Here is a 19,128-nt window from a genome sequence, read left to right on the forward strand (position 1 = left end):
TCATAGGCGGGTGTTGAACAATGAGAACACATGGACACAGGGAGGGGAGCACTACACACTGGGGTCAGTTGGGGGGAAATAGGGGAGGGACGGTGGGGGGTGGGGAGCTGGGGAGAGATGGCAAGGGGAGAAATGCCAGATGTAGGTGATGGGGAGGAAGGCAGCAAATCACACTGCCACGTGTGTACCTGTGCAACAATTTTGCATGTTCATCACATGTACCCCAAAACCTAAAATGCAATAAAATAAATAAATGGGGGGAAAAAAAGAGCTGCTTCAAGTTTACAGGAAGTAGGTACTAGAAAGTGACCATTGGATTTCATTATATGCTGATCACTGTTAACCTAAACAAATTTAGTACGTGAAGATGGGAAGTAAAAAACAAAGAGGCTGTTTTGGTTGTTTTGAATGTTTCCATTTTTACGTATTTAGAGATACAAGTGCAGTTTTGAAACATGGATATATTGTGCAGTGGTGAAGTCTGGGGTTTAGTGTTCTCATCAACTGAATAGTGTATTTTATATTTAATAGGAAGTGTTTCTTCCCTCCCACTCCCTTCCACTCTCCCACACTTGAGAGCATCCAGTGTCAGTTTTTCCACTCGTATGTCCTTGTGTGTCTATTGTTTAGCTCCTACATCAAAGTGACTACATGCATTTTTTACTTTCTGTTTCCGACTCATTTCACTCAGGATAATTACCTCCATTTCTATTGACATTGCCATAAAAGACATGATTTTATTTTTTCATTGCTCATTAGTATTCCATAGTTTATACATATATACGAAATTTTTAATCTGATTATTGCTGAATGGAAATTTAGAGTGATTCCATGACTTTGGTTTTGTCACTAGTGCTGTAATAAGCATACAAGTCAGGTGTCTTTTTAATACAATTATTCCTTTTTCTTTAGGTAGACACCCCATGGTGTGATTTCTGGATTAAATGGTAGTTCCATTTTTAGGTCATCAGAAAATCTCTACACTGTTTGCCATGGAGGTTGTACTAATTTAGATTCCCACCAACAGTTTATAAGCATTCACTTTTCTTCTCATCTTCACCAACATCTCTTGACTTTTAACTTAGTAATAGCTATTCTGACGAATATAAGATGGTATCTCATTATGGTTTTAATTTTTATTTCTTTGATGATTAGTGATGTTGGGCATTTTTATATGTTTATTGGCCATTTGTATGTCTTCCTTTAAAAAAATTTGTTCACATTCTTTACCCACTTTTTAATGAGGTTTTTTTTGTTTTTGTTTTTGTTTTTGTTTTTTCATTGAGTTGTTTGAGTTCTTTGTAGGTTCTGGATATTAGCCCTTTGTCAGATGCATTGTTTGCAAATATTTTCTTTCATTCTATGGGTTGTCTGTTGATAATTATAATTATTGTTGTTGATAATTATTATTATTATTTCTTTTTTTTTAAAACTGAAGAAAAGTTTTTTAGTTTAATTAACTTCCAGTGTTGTATTTTTTGTTATTGTTGTTACATTTCTTTTGAGGATGTAGTCATAAATTCTTTGGCTAGACCATTGTCCAGAAGAATTTTTCCTAAGTTATCCCCTAGGATTTTTATAGTTTTAGGCATTACATTTAAGTCTTTAATCCATTTTGAGTTAATTTTTATATATGGTGAGAAATATGGGTTCGATTTTATGTCTGTGTATATGGCTCTCCAATTTTCCCAGCACCATTTATTGAATAGGAGGTCCTTTCCTCACTGTATGTATATTTGTTACTTTGTCAAAAATTAGTATGTTGTAGGTATGTGGCTTTGTTTCTGGCATCTCCATTCTGTTCCATTGATCTATGTGTCTATTTTTATACTAGCAGCATTTTATTTTGGCTTAAAGCCTTGTAGTGTAATTGAAGTCAGGTAATGTGATATCTCCAGCTTTATTTTTTGGCTTAGGATGGATTTGCTATTCAGATTCTTTTTTGGTTACATATGAATTTTAGGATTTACATTGGTAATTTAATAAAAGTTGTGTTGAATGTATAGATTGCTTTGGGCAGGATGATCATTTTACACAATATTTATTGTATTTATTGTTCCAGTTCATAAGCATGGGATTTTTTTTGTAGAGACTTTTTTACCTCTTAGTTTAATGTATTCCTTTTTTTTTTTTTAATCGTAAATGGGATTCAGTTGTTGATTTGGTTCTGAGCTTGATCGTTATTGGTATATAGAAGTGCTACTGATTTTTGTACATTGGTTTTGTATCCTGAAACTTTACTGAAGGGGTTTATCAAGTCTAAGAGGCTTTCAGAGGAGTTTTTAGGGTTTTCTAAATGTAAGATTATATCATATGTGAACAGGAATAATTTGAATTCTTCTTTCCCATTTGGAGACCTTTTATTCCTTTGTCTTACCTGATTGCTTCAGATAGGACTTTGAATACTATGTTGAATAAGAGTGGTGAAAGTAGTAGGCATTGTCATCTTGTTTCCATTCTTAGAAGTCAAACTTAACAATTTTCCCCCATTCAGTATGTTATTGGCTGTGGTTTGTCAGATAAGGTTTTCATTATTTTGAAGTGTGTTTCTTCTATGCCTGTCTTGGTAAGTGTTTTTATCATAAAGGGATGCCGAATTTTATCAAATTTTTTTAAATTTCTGTTAATTTTGTGAATCATATTTATTCATTTACATATGTGAAACCATCCTTGCATTTCAGAAAAAAAGTCCACCTTTCATTATGATGAACCTTTTGATGTGCTGCTAAATTTTATTTTCTGGAGTTATTTTTTTTTAAGGATATTTTGATCTCTGTTCATCCAGGATATTGATCTGTAGTTTTGTCTTTTGTTATGTACTTGCCTGGCTTTGGTATCCTCATGATGACTTCATAGAAGGAGTTGGAAAGGATTCCTTCCCCCTTGATTTTTTGGAACAGTTTTAGTAGAATTGGTAACCTTTCTTCCTTTTTTGTTTGGCAGAACCTGGCAGTAATTTCATCTGGTTCTACACTTTTTGTTATCAGGAAATATTTTTATTATTACTAATTCAATTTCATTACTCATTATTGGTCCGTTAAGGATTTCTATTTCTTCTTGGCTCAAACATGTGAGGTTGTATGTTTTCAGGAATTCATCGATTTCCTCTAGGTTTTCTAGGTTGTGTATGTAGAGGTGCTCATAACAGTCTCTAATGATCTTTTTTATTTCTATGGTAATAATTTTAATGACACCATTAATATTTTGGACTGTGCTTATTTGAATCTTCTTTCTTTTTTTGGTTAATCTACTAGTAGTCTGTCAGTCTGATATTTTCAAATAAAAACGTTTTATTTCACTGATCCTTTGTAATTTTTTTGCCCAAATTTCATTTATATTTGTTCTTTGATATTTACTATATTCTGCTAGCTTTGGGTATGGTTTATTCTTGTTTTAATAGTTCTGTGAGGCATGACATGAGATTGTTAATTTGGTGTCTTTGTATCTTTTTGTTGTAGGCATTTAATCCTACAAATTTACCTCTTACCACTGATTTGTTGTATTTCAGAGGTTTTGGTATGTTGAGTATTTATTTTCATTCGTTTCAATTTCTTAATTTTATTTATTTATTTATTTATTTATTTTGGAACAGAATCTCACTCTGTCACCCAGGCTGGAGTGAAATGACATAATCTTGGCTCACTGCAACCTCTACCTCCTGGGTTCAAGCAATTCTTCTGCCTTAGCTGGGATTACAGACATGCACCACCACACCCAGATAATTTTTTTTATTTATAGCATAGATGGGGTTTTACCATTTTGGCCAGGCTGGTCTCAAACTCTTGATCTCAATTGATCCACCCACATCAGCCTCCCAAAATGCTAGGATTACAGGTGTGAGCCACCACACCCAGCCTTATTTCAATTTAAAAAAAAAATTCTGCCTTGATTTCATAATTGACCAAATAATTGTGCAGGAACAGGTTATTTAATTTTTATGTATTTATGTATTTGTGTAGTGTTGAGAAATCTTCTAGGTACTAATTTCTATTTTTATTCCACTGTATCCTGAAAAGGTACTTGATATTATTTTGATTTTTTAAAAAAATTCATTGAGTACTACCTTGAGGTATGTCATATGGTCAAGTTTTGAAAATGTTTCATGTGCGCACGAGAAGAATGTGTATTCTAAGGCTGTAGGATAAAATGTTCTGTAAATGTTCATCAGGTCCAGTGGGTCTAATGTTTCTTTGTTGATTTTTGGCTGCTATAATCTGCCTAGTGCTGTCAGTGGGTTCAGTAACCATTGAAGGACCCCACTAATATTGCATTGCTATCTATTTTTTCCCTTAGCTCCTGTAGTGTTTGTTTTGTGAATTGGGGTGCTCCAATATTGGGTGCATATGTTTAGAATTGTTATATCTTCTTGTTGAATTGATCCTTTATATGATAACCATCTTTGGTATTTTTATAGTTTTTGATTTTATATTTGTTTTATTGAATGTAAATATAACTACTTCTACATATATTCGGTTTGTATTTTCAAAAGTATCTTTTTGCACCCCTTTGCTTAGAGTCTGAAAAGTTCTCTACCAGTTACTTGAGGTAGGTGGATTTCTTGTATGATAGCATGAAGTTGGATTTTTAAAAATTCATTCTGCCAGACTATATTTTTTTAAGCATACTGTCTATTTAAGGTCACTATTGATTTTTGAGGATTTGTTTCTATAATACTGTTAATTATTTCTTAATTGTTCTGCAGTCTCAAGTAATTTTTAAATAAGACTTGTAAGTATAACACTTTGTGTGTTTTGATAATAAGTATTGCTCTTTCATTTCTATGTTTAGAGTACCTCCGATCCTTTCTTGTAGAGCCAGTCTGTTTGTGACATATTCCCTTAGTGTTTGTTTATCTGGAAACTACTGTATTTCTTCTTGAATTATGAGTCTTACTTAAGCAGGATACAAAAGTCTTAGCTGGTATTTTTTTAAGGCACTGAAAATAAGATCCTAATTTCTTTTTGCTTGTAAGATTCCTGTCAAGAAGTCTGCCGTTAGTCTGAGAGAATTCTTTATACAGGTCATTAGGTACATCTCTCTTGTCACATATAAGATTTTTAAATTTATTTTGACTTTGAGTAGTCTAATGACTATATGTCTTATGCAGGTTATTCTGGCAATGCATCTTCCAGGAATTATCTTAGCTTTTTATATTTGGATGTCTAGATCTGTAGTAAGTGAGGGAAGTTTTTCTGAGTTATTCTTTAAAACAAGTTTCCCACACTTTTAACTTTTTCTTCTTCTCCCTCTGAAAAACTATGATTCATAAGTTTGGGTGTATTACATAATCTTATATTTCTTGAAGGATCTGTTTTACAATTCATTTTTTATGTACTTTTTCTACTGAGTTTATTTAAAAGACCTGTCTTCTATTTCTGTAGTTATTGATTCTGCTTAGTCTGGCTTATTGTTAAAGCTTTCAAAAGTATTTTGCACTCCCTTCAATACATTTTTCATTTTCAGAAGTTGTGTCTGCTTTTCTTAATAAAATCTATTTCTTATACCCTACATTATTTTTTCTCATTTATTCTTGATAATTTTTAACTTTCTTTTGGATCTCAACCTTCACATAATCCCATATTACTTAAAGGTCTTATTTCAAGAAGACTTCTTTAGAATCAATATTTTTGGATTCTTTATCAGCATATCAAAGATTTTATTTAGGTTAGGATTAATTGCTTGAGAGTCATTGTGGTCCTTTGGAGGTGTTTTAACAATCTATTTTCTTTATACTTCCAGGATTCTTTCTCTGATTCTTTCTAACTTAAATAGGCTATCTCTCCTTATTTTTAATTTATTTTGTTTGAATAAGCTTTTTTCCATTTGAAAATGTGTCTATAATGTGTGTTGTGTAGGATCTAACAGGCTATATTGAGGAGGATCAAGAGAAAATGCCGAAAAAGGAAATGCAGCAGGCAGCATGAAAAGTTGTTTTCAGGAGTAGTGTTATGAAAGAAGCAGAAAAAAAAGACATGGTTATTAGCAAAGTTGTGGAATAAGGCTTTTGTTTATGTTCAATGCTAGACATACTATCATGCGTCCATACTGATGAGAATCATCAGTAGAGATGAAGGAAACTGACAATGCAGAGAATAGGAAAAGCAATTACAGAGGAAGATAAAAAGAGATTAACCAGGACACAGAGTTTTTCGTTGTACAAGAAGGGAAGATTGTCTGTGTGGGTAAAAGGCAGGTAAATGTGTACCTGTAGTGATAAAGAATATTGAACTTTTTTCTGCTTCTTCTACTTTCTTTGTTATTAAAAAAAACAATGTAATCAGAAGAGAAAGAGGAGGAAGAAAAGAAAGAGTCTTCAGATTTAAAAAAATGTGAACTAGTAATCTTGAAAATTAAAGAAACATACTGGCTGGGAAAATGGTCCAATAAAATATTGGACAATTGTCATGGAGGCCCCCTGAAAGTCTGTGCTTATGAATTTAAAGTGAGCATGGTCAGATGTTTGATTTATTTCCTCTAGGCATGCAGCTCTTTGTATATAGGTTTAGAGAAGGCAGAGGATTGGATGAAATCATTTTTGTTTGTCTAGTACAGTAAGGAATGAAATGGATAAAAATATATGGAATATATGCTCAGGAGTGAGTATAATAAGAGATTATGATGAGAAAGGAAGTGAAGAGGTAAAATTAGAGATTTCCTATGAAAAGATCAGGGGATTCATAGCCTAAAGAGCTAGGGATGGAGCTTCTTGAAACAAATATATGAAAGGGAGTAAATTTAAAACATAGAAGGTGGTTATGAAGACTGGGATGGTCAAAATGGAGAATTTAAAAAGTAGGTACTGATGAACTGACTGCAGTGAAAGACTTTCCAGAGAAAAGGTCAAGAAACTGAAAGGCCAGAGCATTGGGAACATGATCTATATTTCCTAAAATACAGGAAAAAGGTCAGAAATAATTCTGACAAAAATGACAGGGAGTCTAGAATGAAAATTATCAAGAAATGTTGAGAGTTGTGATGTGCCAGTCTATAACTAACTTCAACAAAGAAGTTAGAGAATAGTATGGTAGGGTGGTGCACCTCTTCTTGGGATTTAGAAGTCTTGTAGAGGAAAGGCTCAGATCTGGAAGTGGTAAAAACAAAGGATCAATAAGAATTTTTACATTTTAGGGCCATTGAAATGGAAGTTGTAGAAGGAAAACAGCCCTACATGAGAGAGTTACATGGAGTGTCATTGGGAGTAAGCCAGGCTTTGTTCAGAACAAGAAAGTGAAAGGGCTACAAAGAATGTCGGCACGAAATACTTTGCTGGTAACACACATGAATTTCCCTGGGCAAAATGAAAGAGTTTGAGTAACAGAAAAAGAGTAAGAGAGTCAGTGGGATTAAGGGATATACTAAACCATGTGGAATGGGAGCCTTGGTTCCCAGAGAAGATTTCAAAATCTTGGCATTCTGCTGGTGACAAGATGTGAGGCATGATGTAAACTTATGGCAAACAAAACATCAATCTAAAATGGCCCAAAGGAGGGTAATGTTTTAGAACTTTTTAAAAAACTACATTTTAGTGGTTTAGCCAGAAAAGATTTAGCTCACATACAAAGTAAATTAGAGCTTTTCTTCAATCTTTTGCAAACAGGAAAACAAGCATTCCCTACCTGTGCTATCTATTGTTAGGGTTTCATTAGGTCTAACTGGAAATTATCTCAAGAAACAGCACACCATGATGGTTAATTGTCATTAGAAATAACAACAGAGAATCAATTTAAATAAAATCTCTTAAATAATTAAATGAAATAACACACTTAACCTCCTAAGGTGATTTTTATGATGAATTCATCCTGAGAGAGGTCCAAAAAATACAGTGCTGCTCAATATCATATGGAAAGCAGGAGTCACACTACAATGATAAATAATTTACATAATAACAGTGTGCAGGTATGTGCATGCAAGTGAGCATGTGAGTATAAGTATGTGGGGAAGTAGTGTGATTGGGCATTCATGTGAATGTAAGAGTGAGTGTGTGATTGTTGTTGTATATGTATGTTACTATATCACACACATTCATCATCTCCACTGAATTGTTGAAGATTTCAGGCCTACTTTAGGAAAACATTCTCCCTATCTGCAAGCCCCCCCCCCACCCCCGAGTCTCCTGCATGCTAACTCTTTCCCTGGGTGAAAATACAACTTGATAACAAATGTCTGTTTACCTTGTGTGTGGTATACAGAAAAAATACAACTTTTGAAAATCAATTACAGTGAAAAATGCAAATCAGGCCACTGTGAGAGAACTCAACCGGGGTGAAGTGCAATCTCTCCCTCCCCAAAGTCTCCTTTGAGAAATCTTATATTTGAGGGTAATAACTTAATAGATAAGTTAAACTTCCCTATCTACTGAGTTCCTCCTATCTCTTTATGAAATAAACTTCCTAAATAGCACGCATGGATTCTGTATTGGTTTGTTTTTATGCTGCTGATAAAGACATACTCAAGACTCGGTAATTTACAAAAGAAAGAGGCTTAATTGGACTTGCAGTTCCACCTGGCTGGAAAAGCCTCACAATTATGGTGGAAGGCAAGGAAGAGCAAGTCACATCTTACATGGGTTGTGGCAGGCAAAGAGAGCTTGTGCAGGAAAACTCTGCAAGCAATTAGATCTCATGAGACTTATTCACTATCACTAGAACAGCATAGGAAAGACCTGTCCCATGATTGGATTATCTTCCCACAGGGTCCCTTCCACAACACGTGGGAATTATGTGAGTAAAATTCAAGATGAGATTTGGGTGGGGACACAGAGCCAAGCCATATCAGATACATTGTTCTCAGTGTAATTTTGTGCCCTCAGCTGCACTAACAAAGTGATACTTCCCTTTGTCCAAACAGAGCCAAAACACACTTTTCATTTATTGTCTCGCCTAATATATAACTATTTTATGTTTAACTTTCTTTTTTCTGACACCAAGCTGGAGACTGTTGCCCAGGCTGGAGTGCAGTGGCACCATCTCGGCTCACTGTAACCTCTGCCTCCCAAGTTCAAGTGATCCTCCTGCCTCAGCCTCCCTGTTAGCTGAGATTACAGGCATGTGCCACCACGCCTGGCTAATTCTTTGTATTTTTTTTTTTTTAGTAGAGACGAGGTTTCACTGAGTTAACCAAGATGGCCTCTATCTCCTGACCTTGTGATCTGCCTGCCTCAGCCTCCCAAAGTGCTGGGATTACAGGCATGAGCCACTGAACCTGGCCTGTGCTTAAATTTTAATTTATTATGTTTAATTTTTGCCTTTTAAAATTTCGTAAGCTCTATTGACTTTAAAATTTTTGTCTTTTAACATTTTATAAGCTGTACTGAATTCTTTTCAGAATCTCAATAAAATGGCAGCTCTCCAGCAAGGTATAAAGGCAAATATTTGTAAATAAAACTGAGGTTTAGAGTGCTAGCTAATTGTATCAGGCTTTTGTAACATATTAGATAAGCATTATTATGCCCACTTAGCAACCAAGGGAACTGAGGCTAAGGGAGATTAAGTGATATACTTCTACAAGTCACTTAGATGAGAGGAAGCATAATTTGTCTATTTACTTTCAAGAACATTAGCTATCATGGTATCTCTGAGTAGGTGCTTAGTGAATGTTTCTTGATTGATGGAAGCTACTTGTCTCACTGAAAAAAATTACCATCCAACAGTTCAGGGGAAAAAAACCTTTTTTATCAGTTAATTCAATATTTCAGTAAAAGTGTGTTATTTGAGCCACAGTCATCCCCCTCATCCCAACCCACCTCCTTTACTAATGAAATATTTCATTTTATTTGGTATGTACTAAGTTATCACAAGGACGGTAATTAGTTTATTGAACAGAGAAAAATGGAATTTTAGAAATGTAAGAGTGAGTGAATTTCCAAATGAGGATACAAATATGCTCTGTATCTTTACTATGATAAATATACTATTCACTACAAGTCAGAAAAGGTTTTTGATCCTTCTGGTTGTATAATATAATTTACAAATCATATTTAGTAAGCTATTCTGTTAACACTGATGACAAATAAGGTGGTAAAAAGAGATCTGCTAAGAATTACTCCTGGATAAAGGTATATAATCTTTTCTTGTGAGCTACCTTGACTAAATAGTTTGTTACAAAATCATTTTCTTCATAAGCATAATAAAGTCTGTTCCAACAACCTTCTTGCAGGATTTTCATAAGGATCAAATGTGAATATATTTGTTAAACTGTCTTGAAATCATAAAGCATTGAATAAATAAGGAAATTACTATTATCACTCAGGTGTTTACCTTTGAAAAAAGTTGAAAATGTAACTTTGTATCATGTGAGACTTTCACTTAAGAGTATTCATTCTACCATGAAGAAAAATGATACTGATAAATGTTTTGATATTAACTCAGTTTGATTCTTTAATGATATGCATGGTTTCTTTGCCTTTATCATATTTCAGGATTGTTCAACCTGAACTGAAAGCACTTGCAGTGGGTTTCCATTCAATGGTTATACGAACACTAGGTATGACAAATCTATAGATTACAAATTTTAACATAAATATTAATGTTAAGGCTTAACGACTGAATGCAATTAATTTTCAACTATATGACTGTATAAAGAAAGGAATAAGCAGAAATCATTTCTACTTTGTAATAAATGAAAATAAAAAGAAACAGGAAACTTGAGTGATCTAAAAGATAAATTGATTGCTAATTCTAGTTAAAGTCGATCTGCTAAGAGCAAGGAATCATCATATTTATGTTATACTCTTCCTAACAGAAATGCAAAGATAGGTGGTCTCTGAGGTTTTCCTTCTTTCAGAAAAATAAGATTTTTTTTCAGATATAAGCAGAGTGGAGGGTCTTTCTTCTAAAAGGAGTATTATTTAGGACAAGCCTAATGTTGCTTGGGAGCTCTAGGAATCTGGCCAGGCTGAGGTTGTCTAAAACAACAGAAGCTGACAGTAATTGTGCCACTTCCCACTGCCTGGTCCTGTAAGGCTGGGCAGCTAAACATTAGCAGGAGTTAACGCAAAAGGGAATGAGAATTCAGCCTCTAGAATTGGGCATGTTGGACTAAGAGCATGTTCTCAATAAAATAAAGCTCAGAAAATTGTGGTTTATGGTGGCAAAGGGTAGGATTGTAGACTCCAGAGGCTAAAGGCCTATTTCTAAATACGCAAAGGTGATGAGAAAAGATTTAGAAAATTACGCTTTCTCCCTTACTGCCATTTGCTTTTTTTACTGCACAGATGATTGTTGTTAAATAATGTCTAGTCTAATCTCTGTGAGTTCTCCTTTGTAAGAATTGTGAACATTATGTACTTATTCCTGGGAAGTAGGAAAAGGGCATCATTCATCTAGGGGTTGGTGCAGAGGACAGATTATGGCCTGTAGGTAACGACTGATGGCAGAAGGAAAAGAAAGTAGGGGTCAGTTTCTGGGACCCTTGCAAGCAAAGGAAAAAGTATAACTCTATGACCAAATTACTGTGAAGAAGTTGTATATGAAATGTATTTGGTGAGAAGGTCACAGATCCTGAAAGGTAAAAGGAAATATAAAGGAATAGGAGAGAGAAGATGGAGATGCTGCAGGGTTCCATTGGCTCTATCCCAGCGTTACCTTTCTGTGTCCCTAATCTTCAAGCCTCTGTAATTTTGGCAATTCTCTACCTACAGATTCAATGAAGATAGCTTGCTCCTAGAACCTGGGATGCAGAGGCTGAAAATAGCATCTGGTAGTTAGGAATCCTTCTGACATGTTGCAATGAGACTATTACAATAGAAGACATTGTCTCAGCAACATAAAACAGAAAAAAATAAATTTTGCCATTCTAATTGTGAGCCTCCTATTTTGATATGTCCAATACATGGCACAATGGAGCCTAAATACTTCTGTGGGAAACATCCACACTTAGTACCAAACTTCCAATGCATAAACAATTGTCTTAAATATGATATATGTGTAAATGGTAGAAAGCCTATATAGTGTGTTAAACTAAAAGAGATATTTAGAAAATAGGTTATAAAAGGTATGAATTATAAACAGAGCAAGAACAAAGTAAAATCTTGTATGCTTCAGTTCTGCCATCTGAAGGATAGCTCTCTACTATGATGTCCCTCAAAATTTTGACCAAATAACCTATTCTTAAAACTAGGAGTTAATCTCAGAATGTATACTTCTATAAACAATGTTTGTATCCCTGGAATGCCACACATTCAGCAAAATCATGCACTACAAATAAAAATTGACTTAGGGACAGATCACTGAAATATGCACCATTGTGCACTAACAGACCACTAACAGAAACAAAATTTAGCCACAGAGACCCTAACCTGCAGCCTAGGTTGCTTTAGGAGATAGTTAAAAGTGCATGAAATCAATGGAGACAAAATGCTGGATTGCAGACTCTAATGGCCCAAAGAAGGAGAAAATGGGGCTCTGAGCCCCAGAAAGAAGTCAAACCGGCCAATAGCTTAGCACTCTTTGAAGTTGGGCCCGAACTTCTCTGGGAAAGGAATCCTAGTGTAAGTAATTTAATTTTAATTATTTTAAAATAGTATTAAATTCTCCTGCCTTTATAGCAGTTGAGCTGAGAGCTTGGTTATAATTTGACTCCCAGTCAAGTTACAAAGCTATAATTTGACTCCTAGTAATCTAACCATTCTTACCTAAGAAAAATTCCATATGAACCAATGTAACTTTCATGTTTTACTAATAGCATATTTTTTTTTTTTTTACCAATCAGGCTTAAGTTAATTGGTATTGCAGAAAGAGCAGAGTACATAGATATGTAATACTCCTTCTTTTCTCTTCTCTGTATATAGGGAGAGAAGAGTAGATCAGATATATCTATGACATTACTGTATGATTTACGTCTTTGCCATTTCTAATAATTTTGTTTCCTAGTGGGTGTAGGCCAAAACAATTGAATAATTTTCCCAAACTTTAAACTTGTATTAATCCAAAATGTATCAATGTAGTCTATCACCCAGTTATATTTAAAACAGTTCACTTGGATTGATATCTTCTTATCTCACGTTGCAGGAGGAATTCTAGCTCCAATATATTTTGGAGCTCTGATTGATAGAACATGTATGAAGTGGTCCACCAGCAGCTGTGGAGCACAAGGGGCTTGTAGGATATATAATTCCACATTTTTTGGGTAAGTTGCCATAAACATATTTCATTAATGGATTTTTCCTTTGTCTATGTTAATGTCTAACGTATAGAATTTTTAATGTGATCATAATATTAATAATGATAGCTACCATTTAGTGAACACTTACTTTGTATTCACTATTGTATCAGGCAATCTGGTATCTTATTTTAATACACTTAGAAGCTGTAGGAAATGTATATATTCCTCCTTTTTCCTTAAATATGAAGAAAACAAGATTCAAGAATAACAAGTAACTTGTCCAAAATTGCACAACTAAAAGTAATACAGCTAGGATTTGTACTTGGATCTCTTGATTACAAAGCTCTCCTCCTCTGGCTTCTGCAGGAAGGCACAGAATGACCAGCTGTAGCTCTGTTTATATGGTAATTGAGAAAAAATGGGCAAAAATGTTTTGATACTCTTCTATTCATAGGCAGAAGTATTCTGTAAGTGGCATTGAAATAACTCTGTAATCTGTAAGAAAAAAAAAGCTGCTACAAAAATTGTACCTTCTTTCTTATAGAAACATTAATTTGTAATTTATATATTGATCAAATATATAAATATGTAAATTATATATTAATCAAATATATAAATTTGATTTCTGAAACTATAAGAACTACTTATAGTAGAATTTCTTTTAATTATCAAGGAAGAAGTAATGTGTTTGTAAGTATGACCCAAATGCTTCAAAGTATAATAGAAAAAATAATGGTGAAATGATTGATATTGCTTTGTGTATATACCCAATAATAGGATTGATGGGCTAAATGGTAATTCTGTTTTACGTTCTTTAAGAAATTATCCGACCGCTTTCTACGATGACAGAACTAATTTACATTCCCACCAGCAGCGTATAAGTGTTCCCTTTTCCCCACTACCTCTTCAGAATCTGTTATTTTTTGACCCATTAACAATTGCCATTCTGACAGTTGTGAGATGGTATCTAATTGTAGTTTTGGATTGTATTTCTCTAATAATAATAATAATGTAAGCATCTCTAATAGTGGCATAGAATCCTAAGTGAACTAATGCATGAACAGAAAACCAAATATCATATGTTGTCCCTTGTAATTGGGAGCTAAACATTAAATACATATGGACACAAAGAAGGGAACAATAGACGCTGGGGTCTACTTGTGGGTGGAGGGTGAGAGGAGGGTGAAGATGCAAAACTACCTATAAGTGACTATGCTTATTACCTGAGTGACAGTAAGTCTGTACACCAAACCTGCATGACATCCAATTTACCTGTGTAACAAACCTGCACATACACCCCTGAACCTAAAATAAAAGGTAAAAAAAGAAGAAAAAGAACAAGAACAAATAATAAAATATTTTAAAAACTGAATCACCCAACATATATTAAGCAAAGTTCAACAAATTAGAAGAATTTATAATTCAAACACAGACACAGACAAATGTCCTATGTGTATAAAGATCTCTTTAAAATCCATAAAAACAGGCCAGGTGTGGTGGCTTATGCTTGTAATCCTAGCACTTTGGTATACCAAGGCAGATCACTTGAGATCAGGAGTTCCAGACCAGCCTGGCCAACATGGTGAAACCTTGTCTCTAGTAAAAATACAAAAAAAACAAATTAGCTGAGCATTGTGATGCATATGTGTAATCCTAGCTACTCAGCTACCTGAAAGGCTGAGGTGGGAGAACTGCTTGAACCCCGGAGGTAGAGGTTGCAGTGAGCTCAAATCACCAACTGCACACTCCAGCCTGGGTGACAGAGCAAGACTCTATCTCAAAAAAAAGAAAAATCAATGCAAACATCAAATGCTGGCAAGAATGGGAAACAATAGGAATTTCCTTTTTTTGCTGGTGGTAATGTAACATGGTACAGCAGTGTTGGAAGACAGAATGAAAGTTTCTTACCAAGCAAAGAGATTTATTGTATGATTAAGAAACCATGCTCCCAGGTATATACATAAATTAGTTGGAGACATGTCCACACAAAAAACTGTACTTGAATGTAAAAAAGTGGAAGCATTGAAGATGTCCTTCAATAAATAAATGGATAACTAAACTGTGGTACATTCATACAGTGGGATATTAGTCATCAATGTATTAGTCTATTCTCACGTTGCTATAAAGAGCTACCTGAGACTGGGTACTTCATGAAGAAAAGACGTTTAACTACCTCACAGTTCCATGGAGGAAGGGGGAAGCAAGTCATGTCTTCTCATTACAACAGGAGGGAGAAAGAGTAAAAAGGGAAGTGCTACATGCTTCTAAACTATCAGATCTGGTGAGAACATACTCACTATCATGAGAAAAGCAAGCAGGAAATTCACCCCCATGATCCAATCACCTTCCACTAGGCCCCTTCTCCAATTCAAAATGGGGTTTGTGCAGGCATACAAATCCAAACTACATCAACCAATAAAAGGAAATCAGCTATCAACTTACAAAAAGAAAAAAAAAATGAAACTGAGACTCATATAGCTAAATAAGACAGTCTTAAAAAAGCTTCAAATAGTATAATTTTAACACATGAGCTTGTAAAAAAGGCAAAACAATGGGCATCATTATCAGTAGATTCTCAGGGCTCAGTGTGGAGAAGGCAGGGATGAGCAGGTCTAGCAAAAGGGATTTTTAGGGCAGTGAAACTATTCTATATGATATTGTAATATTGGATCATGTCATTATGCATTTGCCAAACCTATACAACTTTACAACATAAATAGTGAACTTTACTGTAAAATACGCATTCAATCATGTATCAATATTTCTTCATCAAAAGTAACAAATGTGCTGTACTAATACAAGATATTAATGATAGGAGCCACTGTGTACATGCTGGGTAGGGAACTCTGCATACTTTCTATACAGTTTTTTGGTAAACTAAAATTGCTATAAAATATAAAAACAAAAAAATCATCAAACATTCTTCAAAGAAAAAATCACTAGTGGTTATAAAACATATAAAAAGATTGAAGCTCTGTTATCAATTATGTTATGATTGCAGTTCTGTTATCAATGAATAAGAACATGAACATCATCTTGATAATGAAAGAATTATAACTAAAAGTCACACAGATCGTCAACAATCAAAAATGTTGCTTGAAACCACATTGCCGTGTGTACCTATGCAACAATCTTGCATGTTCTTCGCATGTACCCCAAAATCTAAAATGTAAAAAATATGTATTTGAAAAAAAATGTTGCTTGAAGACTGTGCTGGCAAAGTACATAACTGATCCAGCAGCAATACTTCTAGGAATTTATCCTACAGATAGCTATACTCCCGAAATACTGAAATTAAAGTAAGAAACAATCAAGAAGAGATCAATTACATTGATAATGTGCATGCAGGCAAATGAATAGTCTGAGTTCTTAAAAAAAGAAAAAAATCTGTTTATTTATTAATATGGAAGCCTATTCACATATATATTATGTGAAAAAAAAGGAAGCATTACATGAAGAATGTGAGCAGAACATACTGTTATGTATGTAAAGTGTGGAATGTTCTTAGTTTAGTTTAGATCTCTGGAGAAATCTCCGTGGATCAAATTTAGTAAAAGAACTTTCTTCTACTTAATGTGTGAATTCACTAACATCCCCAATGGGTAATGATCCAGTTGTTTCTGGAATTCTAGTAAAGCAGTATTCACTACCCTCACAGATATTCTCTTAAATTTAAAATAACTATAGAAAATCTCTCCCTAAATTCTTTTCTTTTCTTTTCTTTTCCTTTCTTTTCTTTTCCTTTCTTTTCTTTTCCTTTCTTTTCTTTTCTTTTTGTGAAATGGAGTTCCTCTTTGTCACACAGGCTGGAGTGCAGTGGCACAATCTTGGCTCACTATAGCCTCTGACTCCCAGGTTCAAGCGATTCTCTTGCCTCAGCCTCCCCAGCAGCTGGGATTACAGGTGCCTGCCACCATGCACAGCTATTTTTTTGTATTTTTAGTAGAGACCAGGTTTCGCCATGTTTGCCAGGCTGGTCTCAAACCCCTGACCTCAGGTCTTCCACACTGTCTTCCACAATGTTTCCACTAATTTACACTCCCACCAACAATGTGAAAGCATTCCTATTTCTCCATATCCTCTCCAGCATCTGTTGTTTCCAGACTTTTTAATGATTGCCATTCTAACTGGTATGAGATGGTATCTCAATGTGGTTTTGATTTGCATATCTCTAACGACCAGTGATGATGAGCTGCTTTTCATGTTGTTTGGCTGTATAATTGTCTTCTTTTGAGAAGTGTCTGTTCATATCCTTTGTCCACATTTTCATGGGGTTGTTTCTTTTTTTCTTGTAGATTTATTTAAGTTTTTTGTAGATTCTGGCTATTAGCCCTTTGTCAGATGGGTAGATTGCAAAATTTTTTTTCCATTTTGTTGGTTGCCAGTTTGCTCTAATGACAGTTTCGCTTGCTGTGCAGAAGCTCTTAAGTTTAGACAAATCCTATTTGTCTATTTTGGCTTTTGTTGCCATTGCAAATTCCACTTGTTCATTGCCAATTAATAGGAAAACTTTTCACTTTGGCATATTAATCTTGTATCCTGCAACCTCGCTGTAATTGCTCATTAGTTCCAGCACTGTTTTTGTCTATTATTTGAGATTTTCTACATATACATTTGCAAAGGCAATTTTATTTCTTCCTCTTAATCTGTATACATTTCATTCCATTTTCACTTTTTTTTAACATGGAGTTTCTGTCGCATGTTGAAATCAATGGCAAAAATGGACATTCTTGGCTTGTTCCTGACCTTAGCAGGAAAGCTTTGAGTTCCTCACCATTCAGTACAAAATGTGTAGAGTTTTTGCTATATATGTTTTTAATCAGGTTGATAAAATTCTTCTCTATTCCTAGTTTAATGAGTTTGTGTTTATGAATGGGTGTTTGATTTTGTCAAATGCATTTTTGAATCTATTGATGTGATCATGTGATATTTTTATTCTTTAGTCTTTATTATTTATATAATATATATTTGATTTTTGAATGTTGAACCAGTCTTGTAAACCTGAAATACATTCCACTTGGTTGTGGTGCATAATTTTTTAATGCAATGTCAAAGTCAATTAGCTATTTTTGAGAATTTCTGCACCTATATTTGTGAGATGTATTCCTCTGTAGTCTTGTTTTCTTATAATGTTTGTCTGCTTTGGGTATTAGGATAATGCTGACCTCATAGGATGAAACAGGAAATATTCCTGCTGCTTCTATTTCTCTGTAGGAGATTGTAATGGGTTGGTATAAATACCTACTTAAGTGTTTTATAGAACTCACCATGAACCCATCTTGGTTTGGTGTTTTCTGTTTTAGAAAGTTATTACCAATCATTTCTTTAACAGATATAGGCTTATTGAGATCTATTTCTTCTTGTATGAATTTAGGTAGATTGTATCTTTCAAGGAAGTGGTCCATTTCATTCAGGTTATTAATATTGGGAACCTGGTGGTGTTTATGGTATTCCCTTTTGATCCTTTTAAGGTCAATGAGGCCTACAGCGATGTTCCTTCTTTGATTTCTGATATTAGTAAATTATGTCCTCCTTTTATCTAAATTATCCTAACGAGGGACTCATGAATTTTCTTATTTTTTTCAGAGAAACAGCTTTTGGTTTTGTTCTTAATTTTCTCTCTGCATGTCCTGTTTTAAATTTCGCTGTGCTGTACTTTTACTATTTATTTTCTGCAGATTGCTTTGGATTTAATTTGCTCTTCTTTTTCTAGTTTGCTAAAGTAAAAGATGATTGATTTAAAATAGTCTTCACATGTTTTTAAGCCTGATTTTGCTGCATCCATAACATTTGATGTTATAATTTTATTTTTACCTATTTCAAAATATTTTTAAATTTCTCATGAGATTTTATCTTGACCCATGTTTCTTAGAAGTATATTGCTTAATCTTCACAGGTTTTGAGATTTTCCAATTATCTTTCTGTCATTATCTTCTAGTTTGATTCCACTGTGGTTTGAGGACAGATATTGCATGAGTTCCATTCTTTCAAATTTCCTTTTTTTTTTTTTTTTTTTTTTTTTTTTTT

At 34.1% G+C, this 19,128-nt stretch overlaps 1 protein-coding gene across 1 annotated transcript in view; it reads left to right on the forward strand.

Annotated features, from left to right (window-relative positions):
- The window catches only part of LOC108304734 (solute carrier organic anion transporter family member 1B3), an 81,417-nt gene that overhangs the window by 60,221 nt on the left and 2,068 nt on the right, over window positions 1-19,128 (forward strand). The window contains exons 13-14 of the mRNA XM_017529033.2: window positions 10,418-10,482; window positions 13,008-13,125. Coding sequence (XP_017384522.1) covers window positions 10,418-10,482; window positions 13,008-13,125 — 183 coding nt within the window. The remainder of the gene's footprint in view (window positions 1-10,417; window positions 10,483-13,007; window positions 13,126-19,128) is intronic.

Source organism: Cebus imitator, unplaced genomic scaffold (assembly GCF_001604975.1).
Source record: "Cebus imitator isolate Cc_AM_T3 unplaced genomic scaffold, Cebus_imitator-1.0 Scaffold2, whole genome shotgun sequence".
NCBI lineage: Eukaryota > Metazoa > Chordata > Mammalia > Primates > Cebidae > Cebus > Cebus imitator.